This window comes from Drosophila albomicans, chromosome 3 (assembly GCF_009650485.2).
Source record: "Drosophila albomicans strain 15112-1751.03 chromosome 3, ASM965048v2, whole genome shotgun sequence".
NCBI lineage: Eukaryota > Metazoa > Arthropoda > Insecta > Diptera > Drosophilidae > Drosophila > Drosophila albomicans.
The window spans coordinates 8,401,918-8,421,603 of NC_047629.2; the positions used below are offsets into that span (position 1 = coordinate 8,401,918).

General features: G+C 35.8%; 1 protein-coding gene across 1 annotated transcript; it reads right to left on the reverse strand.

Moving 5' to 3' along the window:
- Nucleotides 1-12: 12 nt before the first annotated feature.
- Nucleotides 13-17,968, reverse strand: LOC117567078 (UNC93-like protein). The gene is made up of 7 exons (XM_034246827.2): nt 17,851-17,968; nt 3,611-3,975; nt 1,054-1,596; nt 832-991; nt 495-762; nt 272-434; nt 13-212 (listed from the first exon to the last, which is right to left on the reverse strand). The coding sequence occupies exons 2-7, from the start codon at nt 3,958-3,960 to the stop codon at nt 146-148; spliced, it is 1,551 nt and encodes a 516-aa protein (XP_034102718.1). The 5' UTR covers nt 3,961-3,975; nt 17,851-17,968; the 3' UTR covers nt 13-145.
- Between the last annotated feature and the right edge of the window lie 1,718 nt (nt 17,969-19,686).

A 19,686-nucleotide genomic window follows, 5' to 3' on the forward strand; every position in this document is an offset into this window, starting at 1 on the left:
TTTCATTAATCTTTTCATGAAGATTTATTTGCAATAAAAAACCTATATTCTAGATTGCTAAGGGAGCATTGTTCTTAATTGCACTTAGTGTAAGGCTGGCAATATCACATCAAGTTAGAGCTAATTGGTAATCATATCGCATTCATCAATCACTCAGCATGGCCTCCATGTTCTTCTGCTTTTGCCACACACGATACTCAATCAGTCCGTATCTATAAAAGAAGATACCTTGTAAATAGAAGCTAACTGGTTATCTGAGTTAATCACATACCCTATGCAGCCGACGAGCATCACGCACATGAGTATGATTAGCTTAGTGGATGTGCACAGCTGTGAACTGATGACGTAGCCAATAACAGAACCTGTGCTTTCCCATAAACGGAAGTTGCTATAAGCGGCAATCAGGTGGTTGGGAAACAGGATGCCATAGAAAGCTGTAGAAGAGAAAGGTTTGAACAACAACTAAATGCGAACACCAACCACTTTAAGCTCACCATTGACAACCACCAACCAGACGCCATCGCAAATACCCCAAATAGCCGCAAAGGCGCAATAGCTCAAGTAGTCTCCCTCACGCGCCTCCCAGGTGTACATGTAGGTGAGCAAACACAGATTGAGCACTGCGCAGATGGCCGCCAGTGTAACACGTCCAATGCGTTCCACAAGAGCACCGGCGATGCCAGCGGCAATGGCATTCGCAATGCCAAAGCAAATCATAGCGAAGCCAATCTTGGAAATTCCCCAGCCACAGGCGACAAACGACTTTGGTGAATAAAGCAAACACTTGTTAATGGTTGTTGTCTTCGCTTGAAAGCTTAAAAGCTCACTTACGCGTGTGAAGTCCACTGCGAGAAAAGCCTCCTCCAGTCCAATGAACATTGTTATGGGCAGCATGAGAATTTGTCGCCTCTTACGCAGCAGATTAATGGTCACCGTGAGTAGTCGCAGTCCCGAGATGCCATCCCCAGTATCGCCACGCTTGACGCCATAGCTGAAAAATATAAATAATTTGTAAATTAAATACATTTACCTTATTAGAAAGATGCTACTTACCGCTTTAAGGAGCTGACACCAAAGATCATCATGACCACAGCGCCGGCCATGCACATTAGGAATATCGAGTTGAGTAATCGGATTTGCTCAGGCGCCGGCGGCACTAGATTGGGATTCACTTCAGCGCCAATGCCTGGACAGAATTGTGCACCACAAAGTTCGCCCACTCGACTGATGCTCGCCTCGAGCTCTTCCATTTCGAGTGTCTCATTTGCGGGCGACGTTGGCTCAGCTGCACTCAGTGTCAGCACCGATGAGGATATCAGATTGCCCCACACCTGGGCCATTTGATAGAAGATGAAAAACAAGCCAAAGAACTTGACCGTATTGACATCCTTGCGAGAGCTGCTGCCCCGCACCTGGGTTAGTGCTTCGGAGACAGTGGACAGATAAGTGCACTTTGAACACCACAATGGTCCACCGCCAAAGCCCACCATGAGGGCAGCGGGAATGAGTGTCTCGAAGCGTGGATAAAACTGGGCAGCAATGTACGGCATATAGGCAAAAAGAGCCAAAGCCATGGTGAGACGACAGCCGAACCAACTGTTGATTAGAGTAAGTGGCATGAGATAAGTGAGAGCTTGTTTTGCTTTGGTATTAGGCACTGGACATATGTGAAATGGGGAAGAGAGAAAGAGAGACAGAGAGTAGTCCCAAGGACGGCCATAAATCTAAATAAATCGAGTTAACTGATTAAAGTTGCCACGGTCAGCATTTCTGGGCCAACGGCTTGTGTGCGTGCCTGGAATAAGTCAAACGGGTTGGAAAAATGCGTCGAAACTTGTGCTGCGCATCGGGGACGGGAGAGGAGGGGAAAGTCAAAAGAGAAGGGGGTGAAATGCTAACGTCTCCTATAAATTAGCGATTTGTTTAAATGTCAGCCAAAACAAAATGGCTGCCTGCCAAAAAGCAGTGAAAGATTACGCTCCGGGGATGAATGAGGTGTGAGGGAATGCAATATTGTCAGCCCTCCTAATCCAAGGACTTCCTGTTGACATTTAACAGTCGAACACGTTGAGCTACCGCCCAGCCTCCCTTCCACGCCTACGCAACCTCCTTAACTGTCGCATCTGCATAAAATTGCCATAAAAATGCCACACAATTGCCCAACATTTATAGCAACCCCGAAAATTTATGCGTTCTCCGCGATGTGGAATGGAAGCAATTATATGCCAATGAGTTGAGTCTCAGTTGAGCATCAGTTTGAAGTGAAAGGAATGTTTTGAGCAATGCCTTAGCTAAATTATATATTGACAATTCATGTTCATGAACTATTATTTAAAGGGCTCTAAATAAAAGAACACAATTTTCATGCAAATATTTCAATCGTCAACAGGTTGTGACCATTATAAATCACGATTATTTTGAATTGTGACTTCCAGTTGTGTTCATTGTATTAAACCATTTATCAAATAAATCTGACAAGTTAGTGATTTAGCTAAACAATCGTTTACAATTTGTGCCAACTATATTATAACATAAATCATGAATGCCATTGCAATTCAAGTGATTTTTATTTGAATAATCAACACAAGAAAATATTTCAATATGGCAATCAATTTAAATGATTTCGTAGCTCGTAAATTATTCATAACTTGAATCGATAATATTAGTGTTTCAACAGAATGGATTTATTTAAATCTGATTTGGTATTATGATTTAACATATTGTTAGCCGCTGCCTACATACACTTAAAAAGCAGTTAGGTAATTAGATTAAAATAAGTCTTTTAAATGATAGTTTATATAAAAGAGTTAATGAATTAATGAACTATTTATTGAGCAATTTTGTTCAAAACTAATAAGAAAACTACAGTCATTTTAAATAAAAGCAAATCGTGCGGTATTAATTTCCAAATATACCAAACTAATATACCACAACTATATTTAAAAAATATATCAATAGCTATATTTGGTATATTGATGTAGTATATTACACCATAGAGTACAAAATACATATACCAAATTATTTTTACATACAAGATTGTTGTGTTCATACAAAATTATTTTTTATAAAACTTCTACAATTTTTATCTGACCACAACCAAATTTTCAGTAATTATAAAAAATATAATTATTATTGTCTATGCTAAAATTCGATTTTTATCGATATGCTGGAGCAAAGTGGGCGTGGCTTTATCTGTGTGTATTACAAATGCTGTCGAAATTATATCTCCATCTCTGAATATCGTATTTAAAGGCACGGACGGCAACAAAGTTATTAATATTATTAATTTAATTTGAATGTCCATTGTAATATACTATTAATCAAAGTTTCCTAATAGAAGATTATTTGTTTGCTACCATTCCTAGTGCTTCAAGGTCTTTCAGATGTTTACCCAACTCATTAAAAAGTGCATACACTTTTCCTATTAATATTCACTTGATAATTAAAAGTGTCGCAGTTGTTCCTATAAATACTATGCACGTGATTGCAATAATAACTTGTACAACAAAACACTGCAAGTATTTATATTTAGCATAATTATTCTGCAACTATTCACGCATTCCATCAACCGCTTTTTGTGAGTCAGTCAGCTGGGAATTAGAGCACTCACCTAATCACTGTCATGGGTAAAAATATGTTGGACAATATGAGGGAGCCATAGATAACAGCCAGCGTTGTGGTGCCGAGTGCCTTGTCGGCATTCACCGAGCTCTGCAGATTCGATGTGCCGTGGAAGGCCGTGAAGTGTATCATGAATGCGAGGCCAATGACGACAACATTCTTGGTTATGATGAAACGTTCTCGTGGCTCGTAGACTCGCTGATTTGGTTTGCCGTTGGCATCCGTTGTTGTGGCGTTGACAAGCACAGTTGGACCAGAGTTGCCATTCCCATGCGAAATTGTGGTGTCCAAGGCGAGCTCCTCATTCTGCAGATCTGTTGTCTCACTCACATTGACCATGTTGGCGGTCTGTTACTATAAATAGATCAAACAATTAACATTACTTTTATATTTAATTTATGAAGAGTCTTTTAAATAGGTATCTGCAGTTTTATTCAATTGTTAATGCTATTTATATCGCAATTCACATTAACGTTTGCTGTTTATTTGAATTGAAGAGCACACACACACACACAACTTTATAGCTTTACGCATTTGCAATGAAGACACAAGCGAAACGACCGCAATACTCGAACACTTGCCGACGACAGTTACCGCAAATACCCGGCGATGTAAAAAGCAAAGATGCATCTACAGTGCTTGCAAAACGGTAATGCTATAGAACAGAGAAATAAAGCTTTGCTAAAGTAACACATTTTTAGAAACATGTGCACTATATAAGCAATATGTTAGTATTAAAGGATAAAACAAATATGAGGGTACATCATACAGTTCAAGTTTTCGAGTATTAAGTTTTTTTGTTATATATTTTTTAAATTGAGAATGAGCAAAATGAACATCAATAGCTTTAACAGCTAACAACTTTAACAGCCAGTTTAAAAAGTGCACTGTTATGTTAACTTTAATGATATGTAACTTAACAGGTTGATCTCTTCTTAATATGTTAGCTTCAATGTAGAAAATGTATTAACAGGGTTGATCTTACACGTAGTTCGAATTTTTTACATGAGCACCTGTCACAAGTGACTTTATCTTATGGTTCCCGAAGCAAAGGATTCAATTAAAGCGTTAATCACCGTTCCCTTGGAGAATCTCGGTTCAAATTTTCATGAATTATGTTTTTTATTTCCGATTAATTAATTGGTAAATTCTCTTCAAAATTAACATCAATGACTTTAAGAGACAACAAGTTTAACAGCCAATATTTAAAGCCTAAGCTGTTAAGCTTGCATTAATATTATGTAACTTAACAGCTAGAATATGTTAACATCAGAATACTGTAAATTTACATATTTTAATAGTAACAGGTTAAATAATCCAGATACATTTTATTGAGTTACGTTGTTTTGTAAATGTACATGTATAAAAATTAAACATCAATGACTTCAATAACCAACGAGATGAACAGCTAACGTTTTAAGACAGCACTGTTAGGTTAACATTTCTGTTATTTAACTGGCTTGCTTGCTTGATTGCGTGCTGTTAATATAATATGTTAACGTTAAAACATCATAAATTTGCATACTTGTTGAAAATGTGTTTACACAAAAAAAAAAAAAAAAACAAATTCCCACTATGCAAGCGCAAAAAACTCGCAACGTTTTTTATTGCCATGGAGTTGAAGCGACATCGAGTGACGCTCATAGCTGGAGGTATATCAAAGTCAATCAGCCTGCAGCATTTTCACTTGTGTTTGCCAATAACTGAGCTGCTGTTACGCCCCCGTCAGAACGAAACTGATATGAAGTTGTGGCGCTGCCCCTTTTTGCCTTTGGCTACAGTATCAAGGCCAAGCGATTCTTCTCCTTGCTGTGTTGTGCCTTGTTCCTGCTGCCTGTGACTCTGACTCTGACTCTGACTGTGTCTGTGGCAACAATAATCCTTTAGGCTGTGCCACAGCACGTAGCTCAGACTATAGCGTAAATTTATGCGCGTCTACGCCCACTCATACACAGCAGGCACAAACAGACACACACACATTCACTCGCACACCTAAGCACACACTCAGATAAGGAAAACTGTTTGGGCAACGTTGAAAACTCTCTCAACTTGTTTGCATTTGATTTCGCGTGAAGCCAACGACACTTTGTGAAATTTAGCACCTTTGATAAAGTTAAAGGTTTGTTTGCCAGACGCTGAAGCTACCGCTGCTGCTGAGTGGCCCTACCCTTCCCCTTGCCTTCCGGTTTTGTGCCCACTGGCATTTGGAATTCAGATTTAATGCAGACGAAGTAGACGTCTTGATTGAATTGAATTTCCCGTGTTTGCCCGTCTCCTGCCCCCGAGTTTGCTTTCTGAATTGTTTTCGAGATTTTCTGATAGTCGCCGCTCTCTTCGCTTCCAAGGGGGTAAGTAATAATGTGAAATTGATTTCGCTTTGCTCTAAGGCGTGACAGCAACAAATATTAATTGCGTCTATTTAAAACGTGGCAAAGTTGAATTACTCTTCAAATAAACGCAACAACTTACAACCTGAACTTTTTGATAGCCAATTAACTTCACCCGAACTCTGAGTCGTAAATCAGTTTTATGAGCCATTTGCCAATACCCATTCCCCATTCCACATTCTGTATTCCGTATTTGGCATTCCGCATTTTCGGCATTGAGGCACGTACATTAATCATACGCAGCGTTGATCGACTTAACATGCGACCCCATGCATTTGCAGCTAATTGCTACAGGTTTATTAGGAAGTGCATTGAGTACATTTCAACACATACTTGACTTTGACTTAATTAATGCGAACATCAAAACATTCTCATTACTCAATCGAATCCTAGGCAAATTCGATGGACAAAAGCAAACAATTTAATTGATCAGAAATCCGAAATTAAGTGCCTTGGATGTGGGCACATTTTCAATATGCGAAATGCAAAATAAAGAAAATATCTATAAAACTCAACTGTTTGCCTTGGCACTGTAAGATCTTGCCATAAGACCTTATCAGTTGCACACCAGAGCCAGGCATAAAATGAAATGAAATTATAAAATCAGCCAGCAGCACACGCACACACACACACTCTGACACACATGGCCAGGCATCTGCAACTTTGTGGCAAGATTGAAGCCAGGGGCCAACATTAAAAATAAAACTTTTTATGGTTTGTTGACAGCTCACGCGACGCAGACATAAAATTTAACACACGCTCCGCTTGGCCAATTGGCCAGCCTACGAGTATTTTGGTGGGCAATATTGTCAGGAATAAGTAGGGTACAAAAGGGGAGAATGTCCTCGTCCATCATCTAAATGAAAATCAGGCATAATCACCAAATGGAGAAGCAAATGTGGGCCAACCATTTTAGTCCTCCTCTCTGGCATAAAACAATGAAAAACTGGAACTCAAACTGAAACTGGCAGCTGGACAACGATGAAGCTGGGTCCAGCCTGAGGCTGCATTACGCCAAGTTTCTGCCATAAAAGCTCAGCGTGTGTGCCAGTGTGTGCGAGTGTATGCGAGTGTGTGTGTGTCAGGCTGATAACAATAATTTTGATATTTCCTTTAGGTTTCGCTTTTTATGTGGCGTCCTGCGGTAATTTCACTAAATTATGAGCATCCTTTTAGGCTCTTAAATTCAAGTACATGCATTGAAGTAAAGCTAAAATTTTTACTACAAAACATTATATGTATTTAGGCCAATGCTGATTCTCAATGAAAATACCTTCAGCCACCCATATAAATAGCATCTGGTTAGGCAGCAGCCAATCAATCACAATCTCAGCAAAAAGTGGTGAGAAAAACAAATACTTTGACTTACACACAAAGAAAAAAAAAGAAGAAATGTTTGGTAATTATGCGATAACTTGGCACTTAGCAGCACATGTTGAGCTCAGCATGAGTTAAGTTGAGTTGAGTTGAACAATAATGCTCGTAATTAACTATAGATCACTCATAGTTAATGTGGACACACAGAGGCCTGCAGCCAATCAAGCAGAATTCTCTGCCCAACATTCTGGCAAAAGGCAAAACAAACACAAATGATTCGAATACATCATCGAAATGAAAGTGGGCAGCAACCAGAAAGCAAATGGAGTCTGAGTCATTTGCTCGACCACAACTTGAATTCAAATGCCGCCTTCCCCCATCCTGTTGGAAGGGGGGAAAAGGCCTCAAAGCGCATTCCCAGAAGTGACAATCAGAGTGTATTTCTTGTGTTCAATTTGCGGTTGACTTCTGAGGTTGAAATTGCTTGACATACGGTTCAAGCTTTTGCCACATTAAATGCTCATCAATTTTCACTTGACTCACTCACATTCTCCTGTCTTCTTATATTTCTCTTGTCAAACGATTTACACTGTCAAAGCAACTCAGCATCAATTGCAAAACACTGAAAATTTCAGTAGGGGAAAATGGAAGCATGGAGTTTGAGCGATTAAGTGATACCCTGATTGGATAGTAAAAAATTAATATTTCCTTATTGTCATGCTTTTAAGTGATAAATTTTATTGCCTTTATTTAGTGCCTATTCATAAGAAGTAGAGGTTGACTAACTTTTAACTCGCGATCACTATTAAGAATAATAAATATGTTAAAATATAGTTCAAATATTCATAGCAAGGAAAAATGGAAAAATATGGAAAATTAATTTTGTTGTTTATGGGACAATTGCTGCATGCGCTTTGTAAACATGGATCGCTTGACTGTAGGTACACTTGCTAATAGTAATAGATTAGTTACTATTGTAAGTACTAAAAGTAAAAAGTAGACACTAGTAGACTTTTATTGAGGCTCCCAATACGTGTATGCTAATTAGTAAGAAAGTAAAGAATGATTGACAGTTACATATTTACACTTTATCTTAATTTTATAAATATGTAAAACAATATAACAACAAGTAATAAAGCTACAGGAGAGTGTGATCGAATGAATGCAAAATAGTGAAGTATTCATTTTAAAATATGGTAAATTAATTTATCAACACAATACTTACAATATACCAGAAGATTTATTTGGTATATTGATATATATAGATATATATATATATATATAGAAATGTACTTCAAATATACCAGATTGTCAGCCAAAAAGGTTTTTTGTATAAAGTACATATAAATTTAAAATTGAACTGAATTAAAATATACCATAGCATATTTCATATACCGGTGAATATATATTTGGTATATTACTACATTTAAAATATACCAAATTGTCAGCCAATAAGGTTTTTTGTATAAAAATACATATAAATTTACAATTGAACTGAATTAAAATATACCACAGAATATTTGATATACCATAGAATATCATATTGTCAATCATAATAATTGAGTATTTCAGTTCAAAATGAAATAACACCTAATGAATTAATATATTATCATATTGCTTTAACATACATTATTTTAAAAATAAAAAAATTGTAATTGATGAATATTTGACCAAATGTCAAGGAAATTTTTTGCGATGGTTGACCACAGTTTTGATGGACATCATCCACATTGCTGAATGCTTACATTTAAAATGTCAACTCAAATTGCTTTCCTCCTGTTATGCTTAGCCAAAACTTGTAGTTTTTGGAATTTGTTTTTTTGTGGTCCAATTTCATGTTTGTGAACGTTTTCGCTTCAGCTGCATTATTTACTATATAGTATTTACAACAACAATTTGTGGAAGGGTTGCCATATCAACTGGAAGTGCTGATCAAAATGGAACTTGAGAAAATGAACGAACTATATAGAACAAGAGTCAACCATGTGAACACGAAAAAAACACAGATCAAAAGGGAACTACTGAAAAAGAACTGAATAAGAGCGAACTAAAAACCAACAGCAAACTAAAAATGTGAACTTATTCATCTCAGATTATGATCAAAATGAAACATGATAAAAAAGATCGTACTATAGAAGAAAAGTTACCATGTGAACAAGAATAAACCACAGATGAAAAGTAAACAACTGAACAAGAGCGAACTAAAAAAACAAAAACGAACTTATTCAATTCACAATTCAAAAAGAACTTGAGAAAAAGAACGAATTATTGAAGAAGAGTTACCATGTGAACAAGAATGGACCACAGATCAAAAGTAAACATTGTTTACTAAACAACCGAAAAGGAACGAACAAGAACTGAAAAAAAAAATCAAAATCTAAAACGAACTATGAACAAGAGTTACCATGTGAACAAGAATGAAGAACTGAAAAAAAAAACAAGAAAGAATTTAAAAATCAAAAACGAACTATGAAGGTGCACTTATTCAGTTCATTCCCTTTACTAAATATTATTTAATACCCACGTTGCAAACATACAAAAAGTGAAATAGCATTCTATATTCCTTTGCAACTACAGCTGAGCTGCGAATTCATTGCATGTGGCGCGTCGTGTTGTCCTTGACTTGACGGCGGCAATGAATGGAAATGAAATGATGTAGTTGTAGTTGTAGTTTGGCTTTGGCTTTGGGCGGCGCCACATTTGATTTGTGGACATTGGAAAGGTAAACAGGCGACAGTCAATAGTCAGCTGTTTGGTTTATGCAGATGTCATAAAATAGTTTCTGATATTTGACATCAAAGAGACGCGCAGTCGTCAAAGCTATCTATGAGACAGGTGCAAACAGAGCACATCAAAGCAAACAATGCAAGCTTTTGTATGCATTGTAGCAACGACAACAACACCAACAACAACAACAACACTAACAATAATAAACAACAAGAACAACAATAACAATAACAGCAACAGCAGCAGCAACTGAAACGGCTTAAACAAAAAAGAGCGTAAACTTACTTTGTGCGCTAAGCTGTAAGGAGGCGGCCTGGTCACGCCCCCTGCACATTGTAACAATGGCAATAAGCATGCACTCGGCACACCAAGAAAGTTCCAGCCGAAAAGTTGGGCCGAAAATATAAAAAACGTACAAAAGTGAGAAATGGCAACGAGAAACGAAAAACGGGAAAGTTTTCATCAGAAACAAAAAAAAAATTAAATACAATTTTAACAGGACTGAAGTATAAATCTTTGAAATACCGTCAATGCTGTTGCTGTTGCCGTTGCTGTGGCGGTTTTACCGTTGCTGCTGCTGTTGCAGCTGTGATTTCTTCTGGGCGCCGCGGGATATGCTACATTTTTAACAGCATACTTTCGGGCGGAATTGTTTTATTGCTCAGCGAGTAAGTCTGGCAACTTTGTGTTCGAGCAACTCCCAAATCCAAAACCCAAAACCCAAACATAGAGAGCGAGAGTACATGAATTATGTTGCCTTCTAGCCCAACAAAACAAACACACAAAAAAAAAAAAACATTTGAAAAACAGTTGCAAATCATTTAAACGAAGATGTATGACATACTTTTAGAATGTGTTTTTAATCAGAACCAACAGAAGGCACAGCTTAACAACAGCTTCATTTTTGTATTATATGATTATTTATAAAACAGGTTTTCTGCTACATATTGACAGCTTAACAAGTTATACATTAGAAGAGGGAAACAAACATTAAGAACAATTTATAAACTTAGTAATGGAATTCAGAATTCAGAATTTCAACATGACAGCTTAAAAAGATATTTATAATTTAATACTTTAAAAGCTTAGAGATCAAGCAGCAAGATTACAAAAATATAGAAATTTAATAATGTTTTCATTTTGTTCTAAGCGAGGATTCCTCGGGGGATGGGTCAACATTTTTCTTTATATTACATTATATATATAATAAATTAATTTCTGTACTAACAGGTTAACAAGTTATAAATATATGTGTAAATTTTCTTTTATTTGTTGTTCGTGAATCTTTGATCATCTAAGGAAAACACTTAAATTAAGTAATTGTTAAGTACTACTCTAAACTTGAAATATGTTATTATTACATAATACGCAGCACTTAAAAAAAGGAAGTATAGATAAAACTTGGAGAAACTATAATAAGAACATTGTAAAATAGAAGCTTAAATGAATACCATTAAAAACTAAATAAGAAAGTTTATTACTTTTGTACACATTAGTAATGGTAGAAATCAGAATAATGTAAAAACTAAGACATTAAGTAAAAAGTCAACCAAAACGTTAACATGTTGACAAATGTTTCTCATTTTTTTTAAAGCGATAACTTTCGAAATGAGATACAGCTTGTAGTAAAAAGCAGCTTGTAACTTGTCACTCGACAAATTTGTTACCACTGTGCAGAAAAAGAGTTCTGTGATTTCCCTTTGACAGCACAGAAGCTAAAGCTTAAGTATTTAGCATGCTTATGAGTTCATTCATGAGATACTTTATGATTTCAGCGAGTAGACCATAATTCAGCTTATGATTTGCCGTTTCCTAATGAGCCATGCCGCATAAGTAAATGCTGCAAATTGTCGCCAGAGAGAGTGCGGAAAGACATGTGACAATTTTATGAAAGACCTCAACTAGCGGAGAACGCGAACAGAAATCAATGCGGCCTTGCTGAGTGTCAATCATAAATTTATAATGTCATAAAAAATCTATAAGCATTTTTATGTTTATCATCGCAAGGAGTGTTGGGCAGAGAAAAGGGGGGAGCACAGTTACTTAAGAGACTCCGCGTCTTTTTATAGGCCGTGTGCGTCGCAACTTTGACGGAACTTGGTCATAACAAAATAAGCACTGCCAAATGTAACGCAAACATAAACGTTTTTCATTACTCCAGCGGAATTTGAAGGCCAATAAAAAATGACAATAATAACAGCCGCGGGCGGGCATAACGGGAGGCGGGGACAGCACAAAGTCCCAAGCAAATCAAGCATGCCAAACATACGACTGTCAGGACAAGTCGAAGCTCGTTTATAATGCTGCGAGAATTTCAATCAAATAAATTCAACGGCAACGCTACTTTAATTCCAATACTGTTGCTCTCTTTTAGGCGCAACAGTGAATGTTACGCCTCGCGTCGCTGCGCTGTTAAAATTTCCCTCACTTAACAGCGTAAGAGAGTTTAACAGCGGTCGTGACTGAACTGAGAGACTGTTCGCTGTTATTTGAACGAGCAACTTTGGCAATTTCCGTTATCAAAACTGATAAGAGGCTTAAGCAAGTTAAATGCAAACTTGCGACAACATTTTAATGATGTTTTGGTTTTGTTTGCTGAACTCCCAACTCAATGTCAGCAATTTAACAGAATATTACATATTGGCAAACTCTAATCAGATGCTAATAGTTAATGAGAGCTACTAAGTCAACTAAGTGAACGAAACTGATGAAGTATTGATGTAAAAAACAACACATGAAAAGCGAACATCTCACGTGTCCATAAAATGCAAAATGTATTTGCCATTGGCATTGATACCGACAGCTGCAACAAAGTATCCACATTTATGTGGAGACTGAAGCGAATATGATATGAAGTAAGTGCAACCACAACTAATTTGCACGTTTCGCAGCTGGCAACAAAGTGTTATTGCGCGCACTCGTAAGCAGCACTAAGGTGAGTGAAAGCCACATGCAAAAATGAAAATAAAAATGTGCTTCTATGCGGAAACGGTAGCGGAAACTGAAACGGATACGGAAATTGAACTGCCAGCTTACGCACATAAAATTTAAAGACGAACTCATATTTGTAATATGCAATGCACTTGCTGAATGCATCCTTCGAAAACTTGCCAAATGCTAAATGCCAAAACCATGCAAAGTTCAGCCAGTTAAACGAAATGATGAATAGACTGGAAATGTCAAAGGCGGAAGACAAAACATTGCTCGACAGTTCGAAGAAGAAAAAAGAAGAGCAAAAGCAAAGCATGCACGGAAATGTAAATGTTGTTTTAGGAAACTGAAAGGACAGACGTATTTTTGAGAGTAGACAGTGAATTTTCTGGGTTCCATATGCATACTTTAAACACAGTCACAGGAACGCAGTAAATTTAATAAATAATTTCGGGTTTTCTACCAACATTCTGGTGCAGAACGGAATTCCATTCAAATATATGCAATTTAGCAGCGAGACCAGGAAGTGGGAAAACTACTCTTACATTACCAAAAGGTATTTTTTGCATGCATATATTTCCAGCTAATTAAACTTTGGAGAATGTGCTGCAAAAATAAATTTATATACAGAATACTTTTTATGCGCCAAAGCTAGAGTATGTGGAAAAAGGCAAAGCAGCTGCAGTCTACAGTGGATATGGCAACTTAGTTGCATAACTTAACTGACAAAAAATATTTATGCAGCATGTGCTCAGAAATACCGCCAAGAAATAAAATTACAGCTGCAATCAGCTCGTTTCTGTATTACGCACCAATTTTCCAAATTTTTTTTTTTTGGTAAGCAGACAGACATTAAGAGAACATCCATATGTTCGTCTCCTACTCAAGTCTGCAGATTTTGCAGTGCAATAAAAAAAGCAAAGAAAATGTCGTTGGTTTTTATATGCTGAATACATCTGCTTTGCTGCTTTCATGTTGCTTATTTTCTGCTCGAATTTCTTGACGATTTAACGCAGTGAATAAGTGAGTTCGTACGGAATATTCATGTGAAATCGCAGCGTTAAGTATGTGATTCGTAGCTAGCTTCCTCACATCATCATTGAGTTCCTTCAGCACCGATTTTTTTTGTTGGTTTGTTGTTGTGACTGCATTTTATGTACTTGTTTGATGTCGACAACTTTTGATTTGACTCTTTTGGGTATTGTGTGAAAATAAACATTTTGGAGATGTGCTAAGCACTAGTTAGGGGAATGCAGTATATATTATATAATGTCTGCATTATAGTGCAAATGATTGTCTAGAGAAAAGGACGTACAATATTAAAATGCAATTTTCACTAGATTAAAGATTAAAGCCTTGAAATGGGAAACAAAGTTGCGAGTTGCAAACAATATAGTCTTGTTAATCCTTTTTTAATTACAAGTTAAGGTGCAGAGAACATATTTCAAGCTCAAGTTTTTCTTGTGTTGTAAGGGCGATGGAAATAAATAAACACGATTCGCAGGTGTTTATGTGCCAAAAGTATTTAAACTCTCATTAGGGCATGTTAGAACACTTTAAAACTACCATAAATGTCGAATTAATTTTCATTAATGAATGCTTGTTTAAAAATTTAGGAGGAACGAAGGTATCGCCATGACCTATACCAACTAATTTAAAATCAATTTGCTAATTTGACAGAATTCGGAAGTGCCTGTTAACCCATTTACTACCCCATTATTGGAATTTGTTTATGGAACTAACAAAGTTTACAGCTGCCAGCTGGCAATAGCCAATAACGAGCTGCCAGCATCTACTTTCGACGAGGGTCAGACCCAACACTCCATTAAACTTCAATTCAAAAATCGCTACCGGCATTGTAAACAAATTGAGTCGATAGTTAGGGATGTGCGTCAAACGAGACTTAAAGCAAAATAAATATAAATACTAAATATACTAAATTGTGTTAAAATCAGTATGTAAATATGCTGTGTATAGTGTTATAATGGTTAGTGAAATTATTTTTTTTCTATCGAAAATCCGAATTTTCAGTAATTATAAAAATATTAAATATACTAAATAATATTAAATATAAAAAATATATTAATATACCGTGTATGGTGTCATATTAATCAGAATTTCAAATCATTCATTTAGTATTTATTTTTATTCATTTTGATTAAGCATTTATGTTAAGAAATATGTCAAGATAGTTAAATAAATAGACTCTATATGTGAAGCACTTGAATAATAATTGAATATTAAATGTTGAATAAAAATACTAAAAATACTAAAATATATAAAAATTGCTACAATTTTGAGATATATAATAATATGTGTTTAACTAATATTAGAATTTAAATTTATGTAAATTAAATAATAATGAACAATTCCTAAATGCTTTGCATGGCAGTCGATATCTCGGTATCAACATTTGATGTATATAATTAATCAATACTTGCATTTAATTTATTACTGAAATCGTGATTGGTCGTAATTTATTCGCATCCCTAGCCATAATCCACACATTTTAGAGGGCTGCCCCAATAGCTGAAACCGAGCAAGCGTTTAATAATTCAGAGGCTAACAAGCAGCTGCGAGATTCGAACAATTTTCTAATTGGCAAATGCAAGCAACAAGAACAAAAGCTTATTAGCATAGCTAAGCGTGAGAAAGTATAGTGCGGGCTTATAGTCTGGGATAAACAACTATGTACATATAAGCAGAGCAGTTTGTGTGTGATGCAATTTACTGGCAAATTTAGTTAATGGTTGCAGAACATTAAGCCATACGATCTAATAAGGTAAAGTACAAGAAGCTATATTGGATATCCTTAAAATGGCTGATGTCGCATATTTGCAAATGTTATTTATGGCAAATGAGCGCGAAAGTTGCACAAGCCAAGCAAGTGTGTGAGAGAGAATGTCACGCTTGTGTGGCAGACTCGTAACTTATTTAATGTGAAGAGCCAAGAGCAATGATGATACTGCAAGGCCGTTGCTGTTCCGTTCGAGCTGTGCATGTAACTACACACATGAAATGTGTGTATAATGAAAAGCGGGGCCAATGTCGCCAACGCGTCTTGTCATTTCAGGTGTATACGCGGCGTATGCGTGATGTTTGAGGCTACAGCGCTGTCCGCCGTACACTTTGTGTTTCCGCTGCGAATTTTAATGAGTTTTTCGTGCGTGTTGAACCCAAAGTGCGCTACGGTCGAAAATAGGCCTACGTTTCTGTCAGCTTTAGAATTAAAACTTTCAAATTAACGGTCTATTGATTAACAATTGGTCAGTCAAAGGCTATAGAATGCACTGCTGACTTTTCATTTTATTTGCCAGTAGCTCGAAGCATGTTCTCTATGATAGTAAATATTTTCAATAAAAGCATTGTAAGTGCAGTAAGCTGTGCTAATAATTTACGCACTTGATTTATAATGTGGCTTGCTTTATCTCCGTATTCTTCCCGTTTTTCTGTTTTTTCTTGCACGAAGTATTTTCCTTGGTCACTTAAATTAATTGCAAAATTTCGTAAATTAAGCGCAATTATTTTCTCACTTAAGCACACAACTTGCGAAACTTTGAACTTTCAAACTTTGTAGATCGAACTAAATTTAATGTCTGTTGCAGCAAACAGATTCACATTAATGAAGTCGCTTCCTTTTCAATGAATGCTGCAATTATCACATATTCTTGTTTTCAATGCTCTTCGATAGTCTTCGATTTTTCCCACACAGATGCATGCAAATTTTATGAGGCTGACCGCCGCTCTATTTATGTAATTGCTTGAGCAACGCGAAAGCCTTTACGTAATTGGAAAAAGTCGATGCCTCAAGCATACGTATTCCTTTAATTAAACCAATGCATCATAATGATGGCATTCTTGGTAAAGGGAAAAACAATAAGAGAACAACGTCGCAGTGTCAGCATCAAATACACTACACACAAAGGGGAATAAACCTGACTCAGTCAATCAATGACTGAACTAAGGAATAATTTTATAATACAACTTTTTGAGGTACAACTGTGAAATTCAAAATAGCATCAGATTAAATTTGTACCTTTTTCAGATCATAATATATATATGAAATAAGAAAAAAATATTCCAAAAACTGTTTTTCAATGCAATTTAGATATTTTTAAAGAAATAAAAGTTAAATTAAGATTTCAAGTTTAGCGCTTTTATTGAAAGCATTTTTTTAGCGGAAGAATATTTCAAAGTGATGCTATATTTAATTTCACAGCTGTACATCAATAAAATACTTAAAACGAGTCGCTATTTAATATTATTACTAAGCTTGAATACTGTTCATCACACACAATAATTGTTATAAGTCTTCTATTGTTGTTTAATAAAGATTTATGCAAATAAGCACTTCGATGCGAAGGCGGCGCAAGCACTTAAGGCAAATATTTAGATTAAACTGGAAATTCAACACGTTACAGAAATCGAGTTAAGTTTTCGATGTGCCCTCACGAAGTCGAGCATTTCATTGTGTGCCTCAATGAGCAATCATGTTGAAAATTCCGTTTTATTGTTTATTATTTTTATTTCTCGGTCTCATTCACATTTATATTTTTATATTTTCTGTATTTTCCATTTTCGCGTTCCTTTTTATTTCCGCGCTGGACATTATTATTGAACGGTCTCGCATAAATATAAAATGTGCACATACTCCTATAATAAATACGTGTATATAGTATTCATTTTAATCGTGGTCGTGAGTAATGAATGTAATTTCCTTTAAACACTTGGGCGTATGCGTGATATTTTATTTGTACAGCATTAAATTATGCTCAAATGAATGCAACGGCATATAATAATTACAAATTTAATTTTGCAATTGATAAATAATACACTGATTTGCATAATATATTTGACACACACACACCTTTATTCACATAAAAATTAAGAATGGAATTCGATCGATGGGAGATTGATAAACGAATCTTGTGTGAAGGGCAATTTGAGACAACTCGAGACGTTCCGCACCGAACTGTGTCGCAATTAAAACTGAACTAAAATCACGAATGGCAAACTTCTAAAAATGAAATGACATGGAAATGAATGCGACACACAAACACACAAACAACAGCGAAGAGGGCGGGCACGATAGCAGTTTAAGACAGGTTTACTTGGCTCTGACTGACTGAGCCTCAGTTTGTCGCGTTCCCTCTGATTTGCATGTTGCTGCTGCGCCTAACGCTTTAAATTGCCAAGATATTTCTGTAAGCATTTGTATAACATTTTTATTGCGGTTTTTTTTTATTCATGTTTGCCTCTGTTTCTATCTGTGTCGTGACGACTTCAGCCTCTTGGCTCAAGAACTTGGCCAGCATGCGGTTCACCCAATGAACACTCATCGAACTAACCGCATTTTGTGGTCAGTCAAGGGTCTTCCAAGAATAAAAGGCTAAGTTCGGATCGAATTTGCACCTTATTAATCATACGCCCTGTGGCTTCTGTGGCTCACCAAACACATCACATCAGCTGGTCAATAATTATAAACAATCCCCAACCCGTTTCATCGCCTGCCATTGTTATTGACGCTTAACCAGAAACATTTTATCGGATGGGTGTAATGAACGTATAACGAATAAGTACATAATTTGCATTTATTGATTCGACGAGGTCACATCGGTTATCTGCCAAAGATATTCAATACAACATGCAAATAAATACAATATGTTATATATTATTTAAACAATGTAAGAATGTTAGGGCCTTCAAATTTGATTTGAAGGTGAGACACATATTGTTTGTGTATATTTCGTAAAGCAAAGCACAACAACAAGTTTCTTAGATAACAAACGACACAAAACGTGGAAAATGTAGTAGATAACAAAAGTCAAGATTGAAAACCGCAGCAATTTGTTGCAATTCTAGATAAAAAGTATTTCTCATTAATAGCTGACTTTAAGAGAAATATATCATTCACTTTTTAGAAGATTCGAATGTGTGAAGAATAATTGTTAAAAGGTTAAAAGGTTTGTAGGAATGTGCCACATTAGACAATGCGATTTGATAATAAATATTTCATACAACTGAATAAGTGAATGTTAAAATATAAATAAACGGAAAAACAATAAAATATTATTTAATGTTTATTAATCTTATTTGTAGCTTTAAGGGTATAAAACAAGTATGAAAGCTACAGTCAAGTGTGCTCGATTATAATATACCCGCTACCCATTTAAATAGAATATTATTCTTAAAACATACCAAATAATGTACCCCGAAATATACCAAAGACCATGTTTGGCATATCGTTGAAGTACTACATTAGAAATATTATCTATGGTAAATTATTATGAAAAAAAATATTAATAGAAATATTTATATATGTTATATTCATTATGTAGTACTCAAACGATATATCAAATATGCCGTTCAGCTTATATTTAGATTGATTTTGGTATATTTTTGGATTACACCATGTCATAAATATACCAAAATCTTAATTTTAGCACTCTTTACTAACTATCAATCCTATCTGATGAAATATTCTTTGTTGTTTGTTTTTCGCAAGAATAGTTGTATGTGATTTACTTTTACTTACGCACCTTGAAGAGATTCTCGGAAAAATCACAGACAGTAACACAAAAAAGTTCAAACTGATTCATTAATTAACAATCGTTGAACTTTATAAGTAGTAAAATGTATAAAAGCAACGGAATCGTGAAAAAGTCCCAATCGCAATATGTATAAACATCTTCACACGTGTCAA